The 26049-nt window shown below is 53.6% G+C and overlaps 1 protein-coding gene across 1 annotated transcript in view; it reads right to left on the reverse strand.

The window, feature by feature from the left end:
- The window catches only part of LOC140409064 (urea transporter 2-like), a 158954-nt gene that overhangs the window by 29619 nt on the left and 103286 nt on the right, over positions 1 to 26049 (reverse strand). The window contains exons 5-6 of the mRNA XM_072497134.1: positions 12586 to 12778; positions 10611 to 10758 (exon numbers count right to left, since the gene is read on the reverse strand). Of these exons, the coding sequence (XP_072353235.1) occupies positions 10611 to 10758; positions 12586 to 12778 (341 nt within the window). The remainder of the gene's footprint in view (positions 1 to 10610; positions 10759 to 12585; positions 12779 to 26049) is intronic.

Genomic DNA, 26049 nt, shown 5'->3' on the forward strand with positions numbered 1-26049 from the left:
CTGAGGTGACTCGGATTCAACAAGAATGTGGTCACTGAACTTTCACCCGATCTGGAGTTCACAGCAGGGTGAGGACAACTTTTCTGGCCGCTGTCAAGGTTAACATTACCCTCAGCATTTACGTCTCTGGGTCCTTTCTGGCGGGAATGATGCTGACAATGGATGAGTGTGGAAGCTGTCAATCACAGCCTTGTTAAAGCAATATCACAGAGGTATGAATAAAAGGCTTGCAGAACAAAGACCTAAGGGGGTTTAAACCCAGCTGGCAGGTATTCTCTTTCGAGGAATTGACAGGTGCTGGTTTAGCACAGAGCTAAAGAGATGGCTTTTAAAGTAGACCAAGGCAGGCCAGCAGCACGGTTCAATTCCCGTACCAGCCTCCCCGAACAGGCGGCGGAATGTGGCGACTAGGGGCTTTTCACAGTAACTTCATTTGAAGCCTACTTGTGACAATGAGCGATTTTCATTTTCATTTCCTCTGCCTGAGCTAGCAGGTGTATTGCCCATGTGAGTGTTAAAGCAGTGAGGTGACATTCTTCATTCGCTGACACTGAAATTGGGTCATACGGATCGGGTGGAGAATAACTCCGACGCTGAAATTGCGGCAGGTGCCGGTTTGACGTCGAATTGCAGTGCTCCGCCTCTTCAAAAACGGCGTCAATGCGATGCATGCCGCATAATTGAAAAAACGTTCGTATATCATTAGTGGGCCCACCTTGCGATTCACCGCCTCCGATGGGCCGAGTTCCCGATGGAGCGGTCCACTCGTGCTCTATCAAATCAGGAACCTGGCATGGTGGCTGCTGAAAGAGAGAGAGGGCACACGGACTGTGTCCAGCATCGCCATATTTCACCGACAGCCGAGCAGCTGGTCGGGGGGCATCTGCCAGGGACGGGGAGAGCAGTGTCGGGTGGCCAGGAGGTGGGCTGTGGGGTTGGCGTGGACAGGTCCGCAACAACAGCCAGCAGGGCACCCATGAGGCTGCGCATGCCGCTGTCAGCTTTAAAGTTGGTGCCCTAGGTCGTTTAGGTGACCCTCCCTGGGGCACCCCCCTGGCCCCAGCTGACCCATCAGCTGTATGGGCGTTCCAGCACAACCTGTACCATCTTTTCGACCCCGATCAGTATGTGTATGGGGGGTGCATTTGTTAAGCTCGACTGCAGCTTGTCAGCCGTACGAGTGTCCATCAAGGACCCGGCGATTCCCACACCATTTGTGGTGGGATTCGATGGGGTTCCACGCGGTGCTAGCTCCTCACCGCTAGCAGAATTGGTGCAGGTGTGGCGCAGATTTTTCTGACATGAAAATCCACGGATTCTCCGTTGGCGTCAACAAATGGAGAATCCGGCCCGTGATCTTTTTCACTGCCTCTGTCTGCACCGCACTCTAGCTTCCAGACTGGGATCTCTCTTCTGGGGAATTTCCAGACTGGCGTCACTCTTCTGGGGGGCATTCAGACAGGGGGCTCTCTTTTGGGGGTACCCAGACAAGCGTCTCCCTTCTGGGCGGCTCCCAGGTAGGGGTCTCTCTAATGCGGGGCATCCAGTCAGGAGTCTCTCTTAGAGGGGCTCCCAGGCAGTGGCCGATGAGGGATAGAGAGGAGTTGGACATGCAGAAGTGTGACCATGGGTTGCTGGTCCTGCCACTGGCAGGGCTGGCTATGGGGGAGGGGGGGAAACACCCACCAGGCCTGGGGGGGTAACAAGGGTGACAAGGAGGCGGGCTGTGGGGTCAGGGACCAGGGCGTCCAGGCATGGACCGCCATTGCCGCGGCCTGCAAGGCAGCCATCTTGCTGTGCACCCCACACACCGGCCACTGTGGCCCGCGGTTGTGCAGAATGACATCGGCCCTTTGCGTGCTCCCACACCACCATTCCTTACATTCCACCCTTGGCGTGGGGCAGGACTTGGCCCACACAAGGGCAAAGTCCACAGTTACAACTGCAGGAGTGTGCCGGACGGGGGCCTCAGAGCATACTGCTGGCATAAGTAAGGCCAGCCCGGTACCGGTACCCCTGGCAGCATGGACAGCCACCAGGGCCTGAAGCCCCGCAGTGCTGGGCACTGAAGGGGTCAGGGATGCAGTGGGCAGGTGATGCACGATCAACGACCACTAAAGCGAGGTAGTAGTCCAACTGAAGGCTTTAATAAGCTAGATGTTTCCCCCAGCAGCTCGGGTACAGAAAGAAGGCTGCTGGGGCGGCACGGGCTCTTACGTGCCTTGCAGGGCGGAGCTACCATACAGTTTGACCAATAGGAAACATACAATATCTACCAATGGTGTTCCAGTATTACCAGGTACCGGAATACCTCTACACAGACTACCACAGCAGGCTGTCAGTGTGAATGGCCGGGGATGGGTGTGGGGATGGAGGCGAGGTTGGAGGGGGTTGGGGAACATGTGGGGGCAGGGTCTGCAGTGCAGAACAGGGCCACCGTGTAGGCTGTTGGACCTAGTTGTGCACGGGGGTATGCACCATGCTAGCACGTCTGACTTTCACCCCCTGCACACAATGAACTTCAGAATTCAACCAGGATTGGTGGCCTTCATCCTAGTCGCCACAGCCCATGGGGGATGCACTGTGGCTGTACGATCTAGAATGCTCGAAGGGGACTCTGCAGCAGTGGAGACTGCCCTAGAGGAACATGAAGCAGCAGTGAGGATGGAGAGCTAGTCGCCCAACAGGCCGAGGAGGAGGAGGTGGGAAGGAAGCGCCGCATAGGCCTTACATGTGCTGGCAGCACCTGGTCATTCGAGGACCTGCAGGACCGGGATGCTGTTGAAGACTCTGGCTGAGCAGGGTGACAGAGCGACATATCTGCCGGATCATGGTGCACCTGGCACAGCAGGGATATGAGGGAGGACACCTGCTCCAGGTGTCCGCCAAGATGACAATCGCCCTGAACTTTTACGCCAAAGGGTCCTTCCAGGCGCCGAGTGGGAACCTGTCCGGAATCTCATAGACTTTGGTGCACAGGTGCATCCGCGCCGTCACGGAGGCCCTATATGCCCGGTCGGCACAATATACCAAATTTAACGTGGACCAAGCCCACCCGGATGCTCGGGCAATGATGTTTGCCATCATCGCCGAGATGCCCCAGGTCCGGGGGTGATCAACGGAATGCATGTCGCCCTACAAGCACTGGCCCATGATAGGCTGGTCTTCACAATCGGAAATGGGTTCAACCCAATGAACGTGCAGCTGGTGTGTGACCATCAGCTGTGCATCATGCATGTCTGCGTTCGATACCCGGGCAGTTTGCCCAACGCCTTCATCCTGGCACACTCTATGGTTCCCAGCCCCTTCAAGGTGCATCCTCAGCTGAGGGTGCCTGGACCGCTCTGGGGGGGCCCTCCAGTATAACGGTGGGAGGGTCTCCCATATCGTGGTGGCCTGCTGCGTCCTCCACAACATTGCACAACAGAGGGGCGACGTGCTGGAGGTGGAGGACGAGGTGGATGAGGGGGAGGGCGAGAATGGGCAGGACATGTGGCCCTGGCAGGACGGGAGGCCGCACAACGTTCCTGGGGGTCACCATCACCAACAGTCTGTCCTGATCCACTCACATTGATGCAACAGCCAAGAAAGCCCAACAACGTCTCTACTTCCTACAGAAGATAAAGAAATTTGGCATGTCTGCATCGACTCTCTCAAAATTCTACAGATGTGCGATAGAGAGCCTCCTATCCGGCTGCATCGCAGCTTGGTATGGCAGCTGCTCAGTCCATGATCGCAAGAACCTGCAGAGTGTGGTGAACGCAGCCCAACGCATCACACAAGCTTGTCAACACCACATTGATTCTGTCTACACATCCCGCTGCCTCAGGAAGGCAGACAGCATTATCAGAGACCCCTCCCACCCAGGCATTGCCTTCTTCCAGAAGCTTCCATCAGGGAGAAGATTCAGTAGTCTGAAGACCCGCACATCCAGACGTAGGAACAGCTTCTTCCCCACAGCTACTAGACTCCTCAATGAAACCCCCTCGGATTAATCTGTTCCCTGCAGGAACACTATTCATGACTCCCTATGCTGCTCTTGCTCATGTAGTGGCTTTGTTTGGCCCCTTGTTCCGCACTGTAACCAATCACTGTTTGTCGATGTACCATTTGTCAATGTTCTCTGTCGATTATTCTTTTTGTCTACTATGCATGTTCTCTCAGCCGCAGAAAAATACTTTTCACTGTACTTCAGTACATGTGACAATATATCAAATGAAACACGCATGGGATGCTCTGATCACCTCTAGGTTCACCGACTAGGGGCGTGGCCATGAAACAGATATCCCATCCCCCCCCCCCCCCCCAACCTGGCCCTCCCTTTAACAGCTCCCTGCACCTCCCTGTCGTGCAACCCCTTCTATGTTTCCTACCTGCCTCACTATGGGGTGTGGGCCCTGGCTTGGCATTAATAGCGGTTCTGGTCCATGGGATGGAGGATGATGAGAACCTGCTCTAGGATGAGCACTGGTACACCGCACCATTTGACAACGCCTGCCGCATGCCCACGGTAGCACTTTCCACCGTCCACCTGGTCCCTGCATGTGAGCTGGCCATTCCATCGCACGGTCTCACTGAACCGTGTGGTAGAGGTGGGGACGGAGGAGGGGGGTGGGGGGGCGGATGGGTCGAGAGGGATTGGGATGGGACACGGGAGCAGTGAGCGGTGGCTGAACTGGGGACCCTGGGCCATGACCACCCCCAATGTTCGCTCAACACTCACCCCCCCCCACCCCCCACCCCCCCAGCACGACCAGCCCATCCCTCACACCCTTCTGACAGTGCACTAGGGCAGGTTGTAACATTGTGCATGTCTTTAATGTGAAGATGTGAACACATATATATACAGCTTTGTGTCCTAGCCCCTAACACTCTCCAATGTGCTGCACCCATGCCAATTTAGCAGGTGTCTACCTTCCCGACCTTAACACTATGCCGAGGTGAATCCCCATCCGGTACATCCCAAGGGGCGGTGCAGACTCGATGGGCCAAATGGCCTCCTTCTGCATTGTAAATTCTATGATTCTATGATCAGGAGTGGAGGTGGACTGCTGTGGTTCTTGCCCTGTGGCCTGTGTCCCCTTTGGTGGCTGTTTTCAGGGCAACCGGGCTGGGATGGGCCCGGCTGCTGTTCAGGTGTCCCAGGTGTCATCGGCACGGGGCCCCATCATCACCTCCTCCTTCGGGGTGCCCGATAGCCACCGGGCTACTCCATGGGACGGGGCTATGAATGGAGCTAGCCATTGCGGCTTCCCTGCCACTTGGCGCTGCGAGTCCTGGAGGGCCACGCCCACCCCGACCAGGGTCTCAATCCTTGCGGCCATGGAGCACAGGGAGTGGACCACATCACTCTGGGACTGCGCCACATCATGCATGTACCACCATCTTCTGGGTGTGTGCCATATCAGCCTGTGACTGTGCCATCTCCCTCTGGCTCTGTGCCATGTCGGCCAACTCCAGGCAATGCCCATGAAGCCCTCAGCCATGACCCGCTGTGACTGGCCCATGCTCTGGAGCGCCGTTGCAATGTCCAAGAGGCCCTGGTACTTGGCTGCCTGTGATAGGAAAGCCCAGTCCTGGGCCTCAGCCACTGCCCGCACAGAGAGCCCAGGCCTTGAACATCCTAACCCATGGCCAAAATCTTCACCACAAGGCCTCCACCATGAATGCCACCCATCCGGTGTTGGTTTGGGTGGTACACATGGTCGGCACCACCTCCTGATCCTGCAGGGGGTTTAACTGCTCCAAATGCATCTTCAAGTGCTGGATGGTTCCCGAAACCTCCTCATGCAGCCCCTGCCTCTATGACTGCATCTCCAGAAGCATAAACCCGTCAAGATGGCAACTAGTCCCTGGGATTGGGCCGTCCTCTGACCATCCGCCCCCTCAGGGTTCCTCCCTCAACCTCCTGTACCGCTGCAGGAGAATGAGGATGAGAACAATATTAGCCATGATTGAATGGCGGAGCAGACTCGATTGACCGCGTGGCCTGATTCTGCTCCTATGGCTTATGGTCTTATGCATGTGTGTGGTGCGTACCAGATAATGCCCCAGGAGCCTCTTCACTAGATTGCCCAACCAAGATGAGTGTCTCTGGGGTGGTGGACGGTGTTGGAGACAGTTGTGACAGGAAATCTGTGTCATCCTGGACTGGTGCTCCGGGGTGTCTCGGGCTGCGGGTGCAAGGCGCCCAGCGGGGTCTGTTTCCTCCTCCTCCTTGCTGCTCTCCTGGGGTTGTGGTTGAGGTTGGGGGCACCAGACGGGCCCTCCTCATTGCCAGGAGATCCTGCAAGACACAAGACAAGGCGCATGATTGGATCGTGTGTTAGGTGGCAGGTGGCGCTGGAGGGGTGGTGTGTTGGGGAGGGTGGAAGGGGCAGTGTGTTTGTGTGTGGGGGGGGGGGGGGTGCGGTGTGGGGTGGTATGATTGCTGGTGGAGGAGGCAGTGTGGGTGTGTGTGTGGAGGGGGAGGGGGGATGGTGGGTGTGGGTGTGGTGACACACATGCCATCTGCAACTCAGTGGGGTCTCACTTACCCGATGCCAACCTCCGCCTCGGTGACCGCCCTATCTCCGGGCCCTGCGATCAGGTGCAGTGCCCGCTGCTCAGCTGCAGTGAAGGGCCGCTGTTCTGTTGGTCCTCCTACGATTTTCTCCCTCTCCCGGCAGTTGTGGGCCGACCTCTCTTGGGGGTGAGGGGGGGGGGGACAGAAAGCGCACAGTGTTAGACAGTGGGACGCACAGGGATGAGTAGCTAGTGGCTTTCCTGGCCAATGCACTTGGCTATGGCGGCGGACATGGGTGCTGACAGGTGGTGCAGGGTGGGTTTCAATCACTTTCCGGCTAGAGGGGAGGATAATGGGTGGGCGTACGGGTGTGTGGGTCAGGGTGAGTGCCAGGGCCTCCCTCAGGAGCTTGTGCAGTTTCTTCCTACGCTGCTGGCCAGTCCTGATGGTGTTGCTCACGGTGCTCATGGCCTCTCCTACATGCACCCAGGCCCGGTGCAGAGTGGCGGGTGGCTGCTGCGCTCCTCTCCGGAGTACAGAGTGGCCTGCCTTTTCAGCACAGCTTCCAACAGTGTCTCCAGTTCAGCCTCCGTGAAACAGGCGGCCATTCTCCTTGCTGCCATATTGTTGGTTGGGATGGTGTGTGTGGAGTGTGGCATGCTTATATGCGGCTACAGATTGTCAGCCTCTCAAATGTCAATCCTGACTCCGGTGAAACAGACACCGTTTCTCATTGAAATTGGTCGTGTTCCACGTGGCGTTGTTGCTCGTCCATTAATGGTTGATGAATTGTTCTGGAAACGGCTCCAATTTTGCTGTTGTAGAACACCACTGATTTAGTCCCAGAGTCACCACAAGCGGGGTCCTCCGCTTCGCCGGCAGCGCACTCACACCCGCAGATTTCCTGATGGCGGGGGGATGCCCACAGTGGGAAACCCCATTGGTCGACCAGAAAACGGGTGCGGCGGGACAGAGAATCCCGCCCTTAGTTTCTGAAACGGAGAATACCGCCAAATGGCTTTGGTCTTCCTCGTACTTAGTTGGATAAAATTTCTGCTCATTCAGATGAATTCAGATGAGTAGTGTGACAGTTTAGAAGCGGTGAAGAGGGTTAAGAATGATAAAGAGCTGGGTAACGATATTGCATGTGTGGAAACTGATGATACGTTTTCAGATGATATCTTTGCGAGGCAGCACGCAGGTGAGAAATATGAGGGCGGGGGTTTAAGGATAGTCCATTGGGGGATATCAAATGATCATGGTGTGGGAGCTGGGGGAGAAGCCACTGTAGGTAATTCTCTGGATGTGACGTCTCTGGATGGCACGTCCTCAAAGTGCTCAGTTATGTTGTAGTGACTGTTTGGCTTTAATAAGATCAATTTTAATGAACTAAACTCATCAATAAAAACTGCAAGTAATTAAGTTACAAATAAACAATGTCGTGTGGAATTCACATCTCTGTAAAAACTTGCTTTATTAGAAACCCCACTGTCTCATCAACTAATCCCATGCTGGTGCTGCATTTAGCACACTCAAAATAATGATGTGTATACTTTGGCTGCCATACCACAATGTGGTGGCAAATGGCATAACATTTATATCCAAATTCCAACTGGGTCCAAATTCCTTTGTCACTCTGTTATTTAAAGATGTATTCTTCAGCAAGTTGCAGAACCTGATCTTCTCTTCATGTATTTGCAAATAAGTTTTCATTTGTTACTTTAGACAATGTATCAGGAATGAAACAGTGCCAAAATAAATTCTTCTATTCTAAATTAGTATGCATTTATATTCTCATGGAATGATTAAGCTTTTGAGGTCAATATTAACTGCACCCATCCACCCACCACCGTCAATGGGAGGCAGCAAGTTGGGAGTGGGGTGGGGGCTGGAGAGTTTTTTTAAATTTAGCGAATGCTAAATAAATAAATAAATAAGCCAAGCAGTTTCTTCTGGTCTTGCTGTGTTGAGTGCGGATAGGCTTCCGCTGAGTCTAATAATAATCTTTATTAGTATCATAAGTAGGGTTACACTGCAATGAAGTTACTGTGAAATGCCCCTAGTCACCACATTTCATTAAATTAGGCCCCTGCAGTGTAGTAAGAGGCAAGAGGATTTGACTCAAGCTGGTGCTTTTTAGAGCCCTGCTTCTGAGCCAAGGGGAGCAGCAGTGTTCTCCATGGCTTCTCAAGCAACCTCCTGCCAATTGTGGTTTCTTGGAGCTACCACAATTGCCTGGCTCCCCCTCAAACCCATGATCTACTGACCCCTCTAATCTCTGACCTTTGCTACTCTTCCTCCCAATTGTAGGCTCTGACCCCTTGCTCCTCACAAGCCCTGACCTACCTTCCCTTTTTCCTTCCTGATTGCTGTGCTCCATTTCACCCAGCATCTCCTGATTCCCGTACCAGCCTCCCCGAGCAGGCGCCGGAATGTGGCGACTAGGGGCTTTTCACAGTAACTTCATTTGAAGCCGACTTGTGACAATAAGCGATTTTCATTTCATTTCATTTTCAATCTCTGCACCACAAACTCCCATTGTGGCCAGCCCATGCTATCGGGAAACCCGCGGACGTGGGTGCGCTGCTGGCAGAGTGGAGGATCACACTGGCGGAGAATTCCACCCCTATGTTTCCCTCACAATTTATTGACATGCACCAATACTTTCCACACTGGTCCCACTAATGTCTCCCTCCTTCCTGACTACCAACCCCGAGGGTGGATACAGTGCTCAATCAGATGCCGATAGCTCTCTATTATGGGCAGAGCTATGATTGCGGTCAGTAATACAGTGAGGCCTATTGTGGGATCCCTGGGCAAGGGTGAGTGAGGCAGGGTTGGGGTTGCATGCAGGCTGTCACTGGCAAAGGGAGAGTCAGATGCAAGGGTAGGGGGATGGCTCTGAATGCGCACCCACCTTTCCCGATGCTGGGATCTTTGATTGGTGTCTGAGTGCCTATGAACGAGGGACTCCCTTCGAGAGGCCACTGGCAAACCAGACAGAGTCTCCTGGGCAGCCTTCAAGAAGCATATGAAACCAATGTAAATTCAGGAAAATTCCTGACCATCAATAAATCTCAATGGGCTCAGAATAATGACCTTAAGTGGTTCCATAATAAGCTTAATTATCCAGTGGGCAGCTGTCCTGCATCACTCCATTTCTGTTGCTGAATCTGTGGTGGGAGGGCTGTTTTGCCGCCCGCAGTAATGGACCTCACTAGCTACCCCCCTGCGATTATGTGTGTCTGTCCATTATCTAGGACACTTTGGCTGGCTATATTAAATCTCAACCATTGTGTGCAAAGATGAGGTCAATTGGGGAGTTTTGGATCAAGGATTGTCTTGAGTCTTTAGGGCCGAAATTTAACAAGAGTGGGTGAGCGAAATAGGTGATATCTCATTTGTCAGTATGGACTCTACATGACATTCAGTTTTATTGTAGTTGAGGAAAATTAAAATTGAATTGTATATTGCCCAAGCCCCAGTTGAGTTTCAACCGCTGTGGTTCTAACAAAATAAAATACTAAATGCAGAAGGAATGGAAGATCACTGTAGTTCCACTATCTGGCCTGGGGGTGTGAGGGTGGGGCTAAGGTCTCATTCCTGCTCTCCGTAGGCCCATTAAGGCTTGTTTAATAAAAGTTTTAAAAATTATTATCGGTTTGAGCCTCTTTTGATCCCATTTCTCCTGCCCACAGTCTTTACCAAGCAGCTTATTTATGCTGTTGAGTTAAAATTGCAGTCAAGTCTCAATGATGTCATCGGGATTGGCATTTCTGTGCAAACGAGGACACCACTAGCTTTTGTCTGGTGTCATTGCCTCTTGCTCAGTTGAGCAGGTTAAAATCTCCCTGGCATCTGGAGAGTGGGTAAATAGCCTTTGTGATTTTAGCTGCCCACCTGTCATCTGTGCCCTGGATTTGAAGGGTAAGAGTTGCCACCCCTGTTGTTATTGTGCAAAGACCTCTTTGTTGGAATACTGTTAGCTGCATCAAATTCATCAAAAGAAATGTTACATTTCTGTTAAATGAAAAAGGCCCTAAGTACACTTCATGTTACAGACACTGTTTCCAGAATCTTTTGTACGAACAGGGCGTAATCTTACCTGCTAGTATACCGAGACTGGATCCAAGTGCAGCATGCAGGCATATGATTGGAGATGAGATAACTAATGCAACAAGGAAAATGCCACCAGCCCATGGACTGTCACAGCCTAACACCTGGCCAACACCCACTGGGATAGCTCTCAGAAGCTGAGTAAAAATTAAGCGGTAGGTCATAATTTGATTTACGCAAGTTTAAAGTACAAAAATAACAGAAGATGCTGATATGAAATCACAACAGTGGTTCAAAAGTTTCATTTGCCACCACTGGAACTAAACAATATTCCCAAATGGCATTGTTTTACTATTTTTTTATTGTTCACTATTTTGTCTCATTTTGCCTCAGAATTTATTTATTTCTCTTCATAGTCTTTTCTTTTATTATGTAATTTAGTTGACTTGATTCTTCCTCTTCTAAAGTCCTTTAGAATCCCTGCCTTTTCCCTGTTTGTTTGAGTACATTCTGAAGTAAGTGAAAATAAAAGTAGAGAGACATGTAAAATGGGCTGCCAGCTCGCTAACTTTTTTCCACTATTGTAGAAACTCAAGATTGGTTCCAAGATGTAAAATTAAGGCTTTTCCTGCCACTTCTCAGAGCCCACAGTTCCTTGTCACTTGGCAACCCCGGAAACAATGGTGCATTATGCAAACAGGAGGGAAACCTCAAGGATGTTACTCCACTCTCCATCACAATTTTCATGCCAGAAGTGATCAGTGACAGTCCCAATGGGCGTGGGGGGAAAAAATAAATCCCAGTGTGGTGTGCGAAGCAGCAGGTAGGTTTCAATGCAAATTTTTCTCCCCAGTCCCTTAAACGCATCCTGCCTGAAATTGTTCAGAATGATGGATGCAAATCTGTCTGGGGAGCCTTGTTAGTGATATAAGTTTGGATCTAGAGCTTTCTCAGTTTCTGAAAGTGATCACAATAAATTTAATACATGTATGGCTGTGAGTGGCAGGTGTACACATTAAATTTGTCCATATCATCTAAAACTCAGAAGACCCATTTTTCTCCCATTTCTCGAGAGAAGTCTTTTTGAAAAAAGTTGTAGACTTTAAATATTGGGCTAATTCTTTTGAAGATAAAATAGATTGGCTGTTCATTGTAGAACCGGCTTTATTTTTTTGCTATTTAAATTAATTGAATGAAAACCAGGAAGGTTCTACCACAGGTGGGTAATGCGTTTAATCCGATTTTCATTTGGATGAAGGAGCCAAAATAAATTACCCAAGTTCATTTAAAGCAACGTAATATGAGTTGCTAAATGCTGTGCGATGATAGATAGCTAAGATACGAATGAGCTACCTTCGATGTTATATCCCCATAAAATTAAAATAATTTGTATTTCTGCCCTCGGAATCAAAAAGCACTTCACTCCGTGTTCTGGAAAGTCTTTTACCTCTTTTTGCTTGTGAACAGGAGTTTAAATAGGCAATCAGCCAAGGTTTGAAAGAGAAAGATGGAAAGGCTTTTGTGGAATGCTAAAACGTTTGAAATGCTGAAAGACGGTGAGCAATCATCATGCTTCAGCCAAAACAGGTGACCCAATGTTGTGACAATTGGGCGCATGATGTACCACAAATTATGTTACAGCGTTTGCACAGTGCTTTTTGAGAGATAATGACGAATTTAATCTGAACGTTTTGAGATTGGAGGTAGAAAGGTGAAGTACTATAACTGAAGCAACCATAACAATGCAGAGTGTCAGCCTGTGAGTAAAATATTAAATTACTTTGGGCATGGATTAACATGTCTGAACTTACTGCAGGTAAACAGCACGATCAAGACAGACAAAAAGGTAAAAATTTGGAGCCATACTATTTGAGTAAAGAAAATAATTTTAAATTTATCAGTTTTGCACATAATATTTTGTTGCAAATACCTAATCCTGCCACGGTCATATGCAAACTTGCTCTGAAATCAATTCATTTTTCCACATTCACATAGATAAGAATCTGCAGAACAATTTTGCTTACCATCGGAACACTGAGTTCTGGCCATGTGGTGTTTAGCGGTCCAGGCATGGGTTGAATAAGAACCTGGGGAAAATGTGGGTTGTCATGTCCTGTTGCAGCCATAAACATTGATAGAAGAATATTAAAAGGCAGCGAGAAAATAGGCAGGTCCCATCGTTCCATTATAGAGGCCAAAGCACTTGAAAGCACAGGGCTGCAAAAACAAATTATTTTTACTGCAAATATGAGCTGGTTAATTTACAAAATGAGTAAGTAGTATGTCCTATTAAAGGTTATGAAGCAGTCGATCTTTCATTCTGAGTAATTTCCTCTGCAGTGAACTAGGACAACCATTTGCATTTGAACAGCACCTTTAATGGGGTAAAACGTCCTGAGGCGCTTCAGGAGTAGTATCAAACAAAACATTGCCATTTAGGAACTATTAGGACAGGTAACTAAAAGTTTGGTGTAAGAGGTAGGCTTTGGACGCGATCTACTGGCCTCGTCATGCCTGACTTGGGACGCGACAAGGACGTTAAATCTGTCAAGAGGATTTACGATGTTCATAGATCTCACGAGGCGTGACTCATATTTGCATATTGAATTGGGTGTTAGTCTCACTTGAATATGTCTGCGCGAGATTGAACGGAGACCTCGCCATGGCGCCGTTTAGCACTGGTTTCCGGGTGGGGGGGTGATCTACCAGGCGATCAGGTGCCCCCAGGTGGTCAGGCTCTGGGCAGAATGGTATCCTGGCACTACCGATGCCACCCGGGCACTGTGGCACTGTCAGCCTGGCACCCAGGCCTGCAGACCATTTCTCCTGAAGACTAAGGGGGTCACCTAGCAAGATGTTGATGGTCAAGCATTCCCTTCTTCCTGGTGACTCCCAGAATGTGTCTGGTAAGTTAGAACAGCGCAGCATTTACTCTTTTCAAATGAACTCCTCAGAGAATTTCCAGAATAACTATCAATAAGAGCCCTGGGGAAGCCTGACGAACTGTCTGAGAAAGGATTCTGATGTGCTTCAGAAGTCTTCATCAAAGCTTCAGCAGCAAGAGAACAGTAAAAGTTTAATATACCTTTAAGTAGTTCTCACAATCGGTGTTAGGAGGGAGCATTTATCCACCAGAATGCCATTCAGCCTGCAGTACTTTGCTCCCAGGGCTAGAAAAAGGTGATGTTTTGTGTATATGAAGCCATATAGGCATTGAAATTACAACATTGAGTCCAAAGATCAATCGATTATGTTTCTGATGTGCACAATTTCCAACGTTAAAATTTAAAAAAAACCCTGTGGCAGCCCCTGCGACTGCTGACTATGCAATGCTGGGAAAGATCTCCCAAAGCCTACCAAACCCTTTCTTGGCCAGAAGACAGGACAATTTTCTGATGGAGGCCAGGAAACCTGCTCCCATCATGGAAAGTATTCTGACACCAGAATATTGACTGGGGTCAGCGACACGATCCTGTGTCGTGTGGAACTCTCCCCTCCATCCGGCACCCCAATCCCAGCCAAAAATGGCTCTGCTAATGCAGAAATTCCTACCCCACAGACAAAAAAAAATCAAGGGGAGACCTCTTAAAGCATATTTGGACCGAAGTGTGCTCATTACCTTAACCTAAATCCTTGAATTAGGGTATTTGCGTAATGCAGGGGAGCCATTACATACATGCTTAGATGTATCACCTTTCTCAGATGGGAGAAGATTTTTTGCAACACCGGATACTTTAGCAAACCCTGTCTGTTCCTGCATCCTGGAATTAATGGCTGCCCTCAATCTGCCAGGCAGACAATTTTAACTCCCAGCGATCAGCAGTGACTTTATTCAGACCAGCTTGGGATGGGAGTCAGGTTTTATTTAAATACTCCTGGGCCTTACACTCCTTGGCGATTGGTTCCTACTTATTTTGACCCCGGTGTTCTTGATTCCCGACCAGGGTCCCAGGTTCTATTACTAGCTTGGGTCTCTGTCTGTGCGGAGTCTGCACATCCTCCCTCTATCTACGTGGGTTTCCTCTGGGTGCTCCGGTTTCCTCCCACAAGTCCCAAAAGACGTGCTGTTAGGTGAATTTGATATTCTGAATACTCCCTCACTGTACTCGATCAGGCGTCGTAGTGTGGCGACGAGGGGATTTTCACAGTAATTTCACTGCAATGTTAATGTAAGTCTACTTGTGACAATAATTATTATTAAAGGTTATTATTATGCGTTAGATTTGCTCCTAAAGACTCTTCAAGCGTTGCTTTTCTTTATGCAAAATAAATTCCTCTACAACCTTGTGACGAACAGCCCCCAAGGTGAGTCACATAGAGGGCAGAGTAGATCACATCTTCAAACAGGCCAGAACGAAGCAAATTATTTGCTCATGTTGGATTAATGATACAAACATGTGGGTGATCCGGGTGATCCGAATATTAAGGAAGGAGGAAAGAATTTAAATTTGTACAGCAGTACCGTTCACCATGGCAGAACAGTAGAATAGTGGTTAGCACAGTTGCTTCACAGCTCCAGGGTTCCAGGTTCGTTTCCCGGCTTGGGTCACTGTCTGTGTGAAGTCTGCATGTTCTCCCCGTGTGTGCGTGGGTTTCCTCCGGGTGCTCCGGTTTCCTCCCACAGTCCAAAGATGTGCAGGTTAGGTGGATTGGCCAATCTAAATTGCCCTTTGTGTCCAAAAACGTTAGGTGGGGTAGTGGGTTACGGGGATAAAGGGGGATAGGGTGGAGGCGTGGGGCTTAGTTGGGTGCTCTTTCCAAGGGCCGGTGCAGACTTGATGGGCTGAATGGCCTCCTTCTGCACTGTTAATTCTATGAACCTATGAACCTGTTCAGGACATCATAAAGTGCTTTTTAAATATTCTTCCATAGGATGTGAACATCCCTGGAAAGGCCAGCATTTGCTACCCATCTTGAACTAAGTGGCTTGCTAGGCCATTTTAGAGGGCAGTTAAGAGTCAGCCACATTGCTGTGTGTCTGGAGTCAATATGGATGCGACCGAACAACCTATTTGTGTCTGACTCGGTGATGCGACAAGGTGCAAAATATTGTGAGAGGCCTCTCACAAGATTTGTGACACTCAGAACACCTCACGAGATCTAACGAGATGCCATATTGCAAATTTGAACCCACAATCCCTTTTGTCTGGGCCAAACTCTGCATTACTAGTCCAGTGACAGTACCGCAATTCCACTATCTTCTCCTGAATGTGCAATAAATAGTATTCAAGTGTAGTGACAAGTGTTTTTGAGGTAACTACAGTAATCAAATTGGGTTCAACAAGCTACAACAGATAGCAGATAAAGTTAGTTTATTTCGGATATGCTGAATGAGGTATAAATGCCAGCCCAGACTCTGGGAGATCTCCCCGGCTCTTTTATGAGTGGTACTATGGAAGTTTTCACATCTCCTGAACAAATCTAGGCGGCACGGTGGCACAGTGGGTAGCACTGTTGTTTCACAGCTCCAGGGTTTCAGGTTCGATTCCCGGCTTGGGTCACTGTCTGCACATTCTCCCTGTGGCTGCGTGGGTTTCCTCCGGGTGCTCCGGTTTCCTTCCACAAGTCCCGAAAGACGTGCTGTGAGGTAATTTGGAAATTCTGAATTCTCCCTCTGTGTACCCGAACAGGAGCCAGAATGTGGCGACTAGGCACTTTTCACAGTAACTTCATTGCAGTGTTAATGTAAGCCTACTTGTGACAATAAAGATTCTTGAAAAAAATTTAAAAACAGGCAAAATGCGCCCCCTCCTCAACTTAGCATTTCCTAAAATGACCCCTCCCCTATGCCAATGTACCGGACTGAGGTAGCAACTCAGGTTAAAGAAATAAAGGAAAAGACTTGCATTATTATAATAGTATTCATGATGTCATGTCTAAGTGCTTTACAGTGTAGTTATTGAAGTGTAGTCAGTGTTGTAGTGTCAGATTTAGGAGCCAATTTGTGCACAGCAAGCTCTTAAAAACAGCAATCTCTTTTTGTGATATTGAGGGACAAATGTTGATCACAATACCTAGGATATTTCCCTTCCAGTTCTTTGAAATAATGCCATGGGATCTTTTACGCCTCCTGAGAGAGTCGGTGGGATCTCAGTTTAATGTTTCATGAGAAAAACAGCATCTCCAATAGGGCAGCACTTGCTCAGAACAGCACCAGCCTGGTGTACTGGGTGTCATTCTCCGACCCCCCAGCCATTGGCCGCCGTGAATTCCGACCCCGCCGCCCGCCGAAGTCTCCGAAGGGAGAAAGGTCGGCGGGGCGTCAATGGCGCCGCACACCTCGGAGAATGGCACGGGTGGGCGCAAGGCAATCGATTTTGGGCCTGCCGATATTGTCCCGTCCGGATGGGCCGAAGTCCCGTCGACGTGATGACGGGTCGCGTCGGCGTAAATCAAACCTCCTTTTAATCGTCGTCAACCTGTGCTCAAGGTTTACGCCGACCAGCGTGGAGGTGGGTGACGGCCTGGGGGTTGGCCGCTGGGCAGGCGATGGCGTGGCCGCAGTATGAATGTGTGGGGGAGAGGTGTGTCTAGGGTTTTCTGTGTGTGTGCACGGCGGGGGGGGAGGGTGGTTAGAGTGGGCTGGGCTCTGGGGCAGTGCCGGGGAGGAGGATGGGGGGGGTCCGTGCCGGGGAGGGAGGATGCGGGGACGGGGTCCGTGCCGGGGAGGAAGATGGGGGGGTCCATGCCGGGGAGGAGGATGGGGGGGGTCCGTGCCGGGGAGGGGGATGGGGGGACGGGGTCCGTGCCGGGGAGGAGGATGGGGGGGTCCGTGCCGGGGAGGGCCCGTGCCGGGGAGGGGGATGGCGGGACGGGGTCCGTGCCGGGGAGGAGGATGGGGGGGTCCGTGCCGGGGAGGAGGATGGGGGGGTCCGTGCCGGGGAGGGAGGATGGGGGGGTCCGTGCCGGGGAGGAGGATGGGGGGTCCGTGCCGGGGATGGAAGGATGCGGGGACGGGGTCCGTGCCGGGGAGGAAGATGGGGGGGGTCCATGCCGGGGAGGAGGATGGGGGGGTCCGTGCCGGGGAGGGGGATGGGGGGACGGGGTCCGTGCCGGGGAGGAGGATGGGGGGTCCGTGCCGGGGAGGGCCCGTGCCGGGGAGGGGGATGGGGGGACGGGGTCCATGCCGGGGAGGAGGATGGGGGGGGTCCGTGCCGGGGAGGAGGATGGGGGGGTCCGTGCCGGGGAGGGAGGATGGGGGGGTCCGTGCTGGGGAGGAGGATGGGAGGGTCCGTGCCGGGGAAGAGGATGGGGGGGTCCGTGCCGGGGAGGTGGATGGGGGAGTCCGTGCCGGGGAGGAGGATGGGGGGGGTCCGTGCCGGTGAGGGAGGATGCGGGGACGGGGTCCGTGCCGGGGAGGAAGATGGGGGGGTCCATGCCGGGGAGGAGGATGGGGGGGTCCGTGCCGGGGAGGGGGATGGGGGGACGGGGTCCGTGCCGGGGAGGAGGATGGGGGGGTCCGTGCCGGGGAGGGCCCGTGCCGGGGAGGGGGATGGGGGGACGGGGTCCGTGCCGGGGAGGAGGATGGGGGGGTCCGTGCCGGGGAGGAGGATGGGGGGGGGGTCCGTGCCGGGGAGGGAGGATGGGGGGGTCCGTGCCGGGGAGGATGGGGGGTCCGTGCCGGGGAGGGAGGATGCGGGGACGGGGTCCATGCCGGGGAGGAAGATGGGGGGGTCCATGCCGGGGAGGAGGATGGGGGGGTCCGTGCCGGGGAGGGGGATGGGGGGGTCCGTGCCAGGGAGGAGGATGGGGGGGTCCGTGCCGGGGAGGGAGGATGGGGGGGTCCGTGCCGGGGAGGGAGGATGGGGGGGGTCCATGCAGGGGAGGAGGATGGGAGGACGGGGTCCGTGCCGGGGAGGAGGATGGGGGGGTCCGTGCCGGGGAGGAGGATGTTCGGGTCCGTGCTGGGAGGGGGATGGGGGGACGGGGTCCGTGCCGGGGAGGAGGATGGGGGGGTCCGTGCCGGGGAGGAGGATGGGGGGGTCCGTGCCGGGGAGGGAGGATGGGGGGGTCCGTGCCGGGGAGGAGGATGGGAGGGTCCGTGTCGGGGAAGAGAATGGGGGGGTCCGTGCTGGGGAGGTGGTGTGCGAGGGCAAGTGAGTTGGTCCACCTGGCCAGGTGCCAGCCTCCAACAGTTGGACCCATGTGGTCCATGCCACCTGGCTGGGGGGAGGAGGGGTTATGGGCAATGATGACATGTCGTCGTTCCCCCCCCCGCCCCAAACCAGGCCGTCATGTTTTTCGATCAGCTAGCGATGATGGCTGCCGTGGCGGCTGCCGCTAATGTCTATGTTTGCCCTGGATGAGGAGGAGGAGGAGGAGCGTGCCAGAGAGGCGGCGCAGGCTGCCGCAGAGGGGCAGGCGGCAGCCGCCCAGGCTGGAGGGACACCTGACCGACAGGACGAGGAGGGGGAGGTGGATATCGCAGCCCCACGGCAACGGAGGCACCCGAGGGCGCCCCGTGTGTACCGGCCCCGGCAGTCATACCAGGACCTCACGGACCGGGAATGCAGGAGGAGACTCCGGATGAGGCGGGAAACCGTGGCACACATCTGCCACCTGCTGGCACACCTGTCACCGCATGGCACTGGCGGGGGACACCCTCTCCCCGTGTCCGTCAAGGTTACGGTGGCCCTGAACTTTTATGCAACGGGGTCATTCCAGGCACCGAGTGGGGATCTGTCCGGCATATCGCAGACATCGGTGCACCGGTGCATCCGGGCAGTGACAGATGCCCTATATGCCATGGCGCACCGCTACATCCGCTTCCCTGTGGACCGGGCCAGCCAAGATGCCCGGGCCGTGGGCTTCTCTGCCGTGGCCGGGTTCCCCATGCTCCAGGGCGCGATTGATGGGATGCACGTCACCGTGCGGCCACCTGCAGATAACAGGGCCGTGTTCACCAATAGGAAGGGAACCTATTCGATGAACATACAGGTGGTCTGCGACCACCGCATGATGATCCTGCACGTCTGCGCCCGTTACCCAGGCAGTGTACACGACTCATACATGTTGTCGCGGTCATCCATCGCCCAGCAGAGGGGCGATGTGCCGCAGGCAGAGGAGGGCAGAGTGGAGGAGCAGCAGGAAGAGGCGCAGTCCTCCCCAGATGAGGGGGATGGGGGCAATAGTCAGGGCAGACCGGCTAGACACGGGCGGGTGGCTGTCCACCGTTACCGGCTGGGCCAGCGGGCACGGGACAGGCTGATAGCCGCCCGCTTCACTGACTAGATGGGCGTGGGAATCGGGTAGTATGGCCACAGACCACACACCATGGCAACAGCCACCCACCCACACCCCCCACCCATCCACCCACCCAGCACCCTCACCCCCCTCCCCAACCCTCCCACCCCACCCGCATGCACACCACCCCCCATTGCCGATCCACCTGCGGCACAACGGCCGGGCTCACACAGTTGCCGGTGGACGCGTGTCTATTACAGGCCATGGAGGATGATGACAACCTGCCCTGCGATGAGCTCCTGGCTCCACATCATTGGACTATGCCTGACCCATGGCCACAGTACCACCATCCACCCGGACCATCCCTGTATGCGGCTGTGACACTGCAGCGCACGGTCCCGTCCTCTGCCCGGGGGGATGTTGATGGCGGCCCAGGGGGAACGGGGCAGACTCACCTGGGGCTGAGGTAAGACCACCCCTCACACACACACACTTGCGCTCAACGTACATGACACCCCCGCACGCTTTGGACAGAGCACAAAGGCAGCTTCTGTAGGTGTAACATTGACTTTAATAACCAAAGGAGTTCATGCACGTGCCCTAGCCCCTAAAACTCATCTGTGCCCTGCACCCGTGCCAACTTACTCAGTGTCTAGTTGTTTGGCCTTACGGACCCTATGACTACGTCTACGTGGTTCCCCAGACGGTGCAGCAGAACTGGAGGTGGACTCCTGTGATTCCTGGCCTCTGACACGCGATCCCTTTGGTGGCCGTTTCCTGGGGCGTCCTGGCCTAGATGGGCCAGGCTGCGGCCCGGGCGACTGGGATGGAGAGCTGCCAGCCTGTCCTGCCCGTTGCCCACCCGATGCACCTGGGACGGAAGGGGGGGGGGGTCCGAGGTGTCGCGGTGTTCCGGGACCTCCCCTACAGGGGGACCCGGGACGGACCACAGCACCTCCTCCTCCCTCGGGGTGCCCGATGGCCCCCAGGCCTCTACATGGGTGGGCGATGCGAACGGACTGGCCATCCGACGCCCCCCCGACATCTGGCGCTGCCAGTCCTGGAAGCCCGTGCTGGTATCGACAGGAGTCTGCAGGTTTGCAGCCATGGAGCTCAGGGGATTGGCAAACCCTGTCTGTGACTGTGTGACGCCGGCTCGCACATGGCCAATGGCGCCGATGCCCTCAGCGATGACCTGCTGAGATTGGGCCATGGACTGCAGAGACTGGGCCATGGCCTGCTGAGACTGGGCCATGGCCTGCTGAGACTGGGCCATGGCCTGCAGAGACTGGGCTATGGCCTGCTGAGACTGGGCCATGGCCTACAGAGACTGGGCTATGGCGTTGAGCACCTCTGCCATCTGCCGCTGGCTCATGGCCTCCTGTGAGAGAGCAGCCATGTCCTGGGCCACAGACGCCGCCTGTACGGAAAGCCCCAGGCCTCGCAAACCGTTCCCCATGTCTGACACCATCGCACCCATTGCCTCCACCGCGGCCGCCACCCGTGCGGTGTCGGCCTGGGTGGCACGTATGACCAGCACCACTCCCAGCTCCTGGACGCGGGTGGACTCCTCCACCTGCGACTGCAGCCGCCGCAAGCCGGCCGTCACCCTCTTCGCTCGTCTCCGGTTCGGTGGTTGCATCGGATCTATGGGTGGGTGTGGTAACTCCAGGGACCCGGGATCCATCTGGGCGGCAGATGTTCGCTTGGGCTGGGCTGCCCTCCGACCGCCCGGCCCCTCTGCTGCTCCTACCTCTGCCTGCTGTACCGGGACAGCTGTGTTGTGCGCACCAGTGAGTGTACCAGACGCCTCATCACTAAAGTGCCCAACCGAGGTGAGTGTTTCTGCGATGGTGGAGGGTGTTGGTGACAGCAGTGGCGTTGTGTCTTGCTCTTCGTCCCACTCTGAGTCCATGGCACTTTGGGGTGGCGGTTCGTCTCCACCCATCCAATCTGTGTCACGTCCGGTATTTCGTTTTCCTGGGTAGTGCTGTCCCGGGTAGGGGTGTCCTGGGTAGTGGTGTCCTGGGTAGGGGTGTCCTGGGTTGGGGTGTCCTGGCTCGGCTGTGACGGGGGCCTGTGGCTGCCCCTCTCGTCGCTGGGTGGCACACGCCTACGTCGTCGCACCCGCACGAGACGGGGGCGTCGTCTCCCTGTTGCTCCAGGTCTCTCCGTCTCCAGTGGTCTCCAAGGGACATCCTGCGGGCGTCGCATGCCGGAGGGTCCGGGTCTCTCCGTCTCCAGTGGTCTCCGAGGGGCATCATGCGGGCGTCGCATGCCGGAGGGTCTGGGTCTCTCCGTCTCCCGTGGCCTCCGAGGGGCATCATGCGGGCGGTCTGCATCTGCGGGGATGGGTGCCTCGACGTTTGCTCCTGCGATACACAATGAAGCATGCATGGTTAGACACAGGCAGTGATCAGGTGATATGGGGGAGGGGGATATGGGGACGGGCTGTCGGTGGCTCACTTGCTGGTGGGCCCCCGACCTCTGCATCAACAACCTCCCGGTCCTCAGGTCCGCCAGCCAGTTCCAGGGCCCTTACCTCGTGTTCGGTCAGTGGCCACTCATCAGCGGGGCCTCCTCCAGTCCTCACATGCTCCCTGGTGTTGTGTGCGCGTTTCTCCTGTGGGGGGGGGGGGGGGGGGGGGGTGGTGGTGGCAGAGGTAAAAGGCAACAGTGTTAGACAGGTATATGAATGCACGCCATCGGTTGCGCGTGTATTGCAGAGGTTAAGGTTAGGTCTGGATTCACTTGGGGAAATGGGGGAAGGAGGGCATGGGGGATGGGGGATATGGGAGGGGGGATATCGGGGAGGGGGAAATGGGGAGGGGGGATATGGGGGATGGTGATATGGGGGATGGGGATATGGGGGAGGGGGGATATGGGGGAGGGGGGATATGGGGAGGGGGATATGGGGAGGGGGGATATGGGGGAGGGGGATATGGGGAGGGGGGAATATGGGGGAGGGGGATATGGGGGATATAGGGGAGGGGGGATATGGGGGAGGGGGGATATGGGGGATATGGATATCGGGCAGGGGGGGGGGGGAGGCTCACCCTGGCTGCTCTGACGAGGTCGTTCACCTTCTTGTGGCACTGGGTGCCTGTCCGTGGTGTCAGGGCCACAGCGGTGACGGCCTCTGCCACCTCCCTCCACAGACGCCGGCTGTGGCGTGGGGCAACTCTGCGGCCGTGTCCGGGATACAGGGCCTCCCTCCTCTGCTCCACTGCGTCCAGGAGCGCCTCCACATCCCGTGACTGGAACCTCGGGGCTGAGCGGCGGGTGGCCATCCGGTCGGGTGTTCCGGTCGGGTGTTCCGGTCGGGTGGGGGGGGGGAGCAGCGCGTCCTGATGAGCCGTCACGCCGTGCGGCGTCATACACGCCGCACGGCGTGACGGCTCATCAGGACGCGCTGCTCCCCCCCCCCACCCGACCGGAACACCCGACCGGAACACCCGACTGGATGGCCGCCCGCCGTGAACCACATGGGCAAGCGCGGATCCCATCACGTTGCTGCTAGCCCATTCCGGGCCGGAGACTTGGCGACGTTTGGAGCGGCGTGATGAAGGTCGGATTTGCGCCGTTTTTGGCGCCGATCGGCGGACTTTGCGCCAATAACGGAGAATTTTGCCCACTATGTTCAAGTGTCTGCAATGGGGCTTGAATCCACAGTCGTCTAACTTAATTCTACATCTGGGTCAAGCTGGCACGTAAAGAAAAATATTGAACTACAAGAAAATATGGATGATGCATGTTGACTGTGCTATCTGGGATACTTGATGTGATGATTGAATTTCCTCAGGGACTTTCCTGCGGAATAACACTGTTGATCAGGGCTATCTCCACAGAGATTACGGGTGAATGTTTTATACAATTGGCTTCCTGGGGGTTCCCTGAAAATAAAGGATAAAAATTGGATTGGGCTCAACATCAAGCACAGAGATCATAACACATAAGCCTAATCCCGTCGAGACCAGAAACACCGAAATTCCATTGAGTCTGCTCATCTAAATGACTGGGACATGCAGCCCAATGCTAAACATGCTGCTGACTGGCTATACCTTAAGGGGTCCCAAGGTGTACAGGTGGTTAGCACTGTGAACAGCTAGCTGGACCTCTTAAAGCAGCCTCCTCATCTGAGAGCCTATCCGCATTCATGCAACAGAACGTGCTGGAACTGTCTATGGAAGGCTTGGCTCGTTGGAGTTTGGAAGGATGAGGGGGACCTTATTGAACATTACAGGATACTGCGTGGCCTGGATAGAGTGGACATGGAGAGGATGTTGCCACTTGTAAGAAAAAGTAGAAGCAGAGGACACAATTTCAGACTAAAGTGACGATCCTTTAAGACAGAGATGAGGAGGAATTTCTTCAGCCAGTGGGTGGTGAATCTGTGGACTCCTTGCCGTGGAACACTGTGCAGGCCAAATCACTGAGTGTCTTTAAGACAGAGATTGATTAATAAGGGGATCAGGGGTTATGGGGAGAAGGCAGGATAATGGGGATGAGAAAAATATCAGCCATGATTGAATGGCGGAGCAGACTTGATGGGCCGAGTGGCCTAATTCTGCTCCATGTCTTTTGGTTTTATAGTAGGGCAATGGATAATGGAGAGAGCTCCCAGATTTTCGGGTGCAGCCCTGGAGGCATTATGGTACACATTGAGAAGGAAATGCAATTAGGCGTTTAGGGAATCTGGCAATGTAGCCAGATTCTACCCTGGGCTTTTCCCCAGGGTAGAGGGGTCAATTACTAGGGGGCATAGGTTTAAGGTGAGAGGGGCAAGGTTTAGAGTAGATGTACGAGGCAAGTTTTTTACGCAGAGGGTAGTGGGTGCCTGGAACTCGCTACCGGAGGAGGTGGTGGAAGCAGGGACGATAGTGACATTTAAGGGGCATCTTGACAAATACATGAATAGGATGGGAATAGAGGGATACGGACCCAGGAAGTGTAGAAGATTGTAGTTTAGTCGGGCAGCATGGTCGGCACGGGCTTGGAGGGCTGAAGGGCCTGTTCCTGTGCTGTACATTTCTTTGTTCTTTGTTGCAAAAAGTTCAATGACCTCACACAATTCAGTAAGATGCATCCATAAAGGACATCTCCTATGCCCGACCAATAAATCTCCCATGCTACTCAATGCCCAGTCCCAATAGTCACCCATCAGCAATCTGGACCCACGCCTAACATTCAGATGTTTCACCTCAATCTTGCATATTTATCGCTGCTGTCAGCCTCACATCTGTCTGTCTCTCTGTTTCCAAGCATGTCCAGCTATTCAGTAATGACAGACACATCACATGAAACTAGTCAACAACGTTCGTCCCCCTCTCTTGCAGGAGATGGCCCATAATTATAGCATGGGTACAGACACAAATGTATCATCTAAGCACTGCACCATGGGACTGGCTGAGGCCCTTGCATTGGCTATCATCAAGAAAATTCACGATGATATATTTCTGCCTTATGGATTTTCTCAAATCTTACTGCCCTCAATCCCATTATCTGACAAGTACAAGATGCAGGTGGTGACTCTGAATGTATTGCTTCCCATCCTAACACATCTTCCTCAACCCTCCCCTTCCCATCCTAACACATCTTCCTCAACCCTCCCCTTCTGCATTTCTGCTTTCAGATATCCAAACATTTATGCCAGGCCAGCCAGTGTCATCTCATCATGAAGGGCGAGAGCTACATCAGAAGTCTGGTGAAGAAGCACTGTCACTTGATCTGACAATCATAGCTGCTAGCTCAGATACTGACACCATAATTTGGAAGGTAGTAAAGAATTAGGATCAGCATGTGATGAGACACTGGGCACAGGTGGGCCAGGGGAAAAGGATAACTTGTGTGTCAGTTCAGCAGCGGACAGAATTGGAGATAAATTCTATTCCAGAGGACTCAACATGAGACTATAGATGGCGTTGTATCCAGGATGTGTGCACACCAAGTTATTTACAGCACTGCCAGGCCTGCCAAAAAGCCTTTTTTTACTGACAAGGGACCAAATTCAATTCGATACAGAACTTTGCACAGAGATTAGAACCCACCATTTCCTGGAAGTAGTGACAAACTCCATGACAGCACTTCTGTACCCACAGGTGATATCTCAATTTCAACTGCAGCGCATCATAAACCTTCCAACATCTGAATATTGCATGGGAACTGTGTTTGTTGCAAGCTCAGTTTGGCTCTGATTACTGCCATCATGGCCAGTAGTCAAAGAAGCAAATAAACTCTCACAGCAGACCATAATCCAACAGATTACTAGAATTGCTGAGACGCTGGCCTGGGGGAGTGCCGTTGGT

This window comes from Scyliorhinus torazame, chromosome 3, assembly GCF_047496885.1.
Source record: "Scyliorhinus torazame isolate Kashiwa2021f chromosome 3, sScyTor2.1, whole genome shotgun sequence".
In the NCBI taxonomy this organism is placed as follows: Eukaryota; Metazoa; Chordata; class Chondrichthyes; order Carcharhiniformes; family Scyliorhinidae; genus Scyliorhinus; species Scyliorhinus torazame.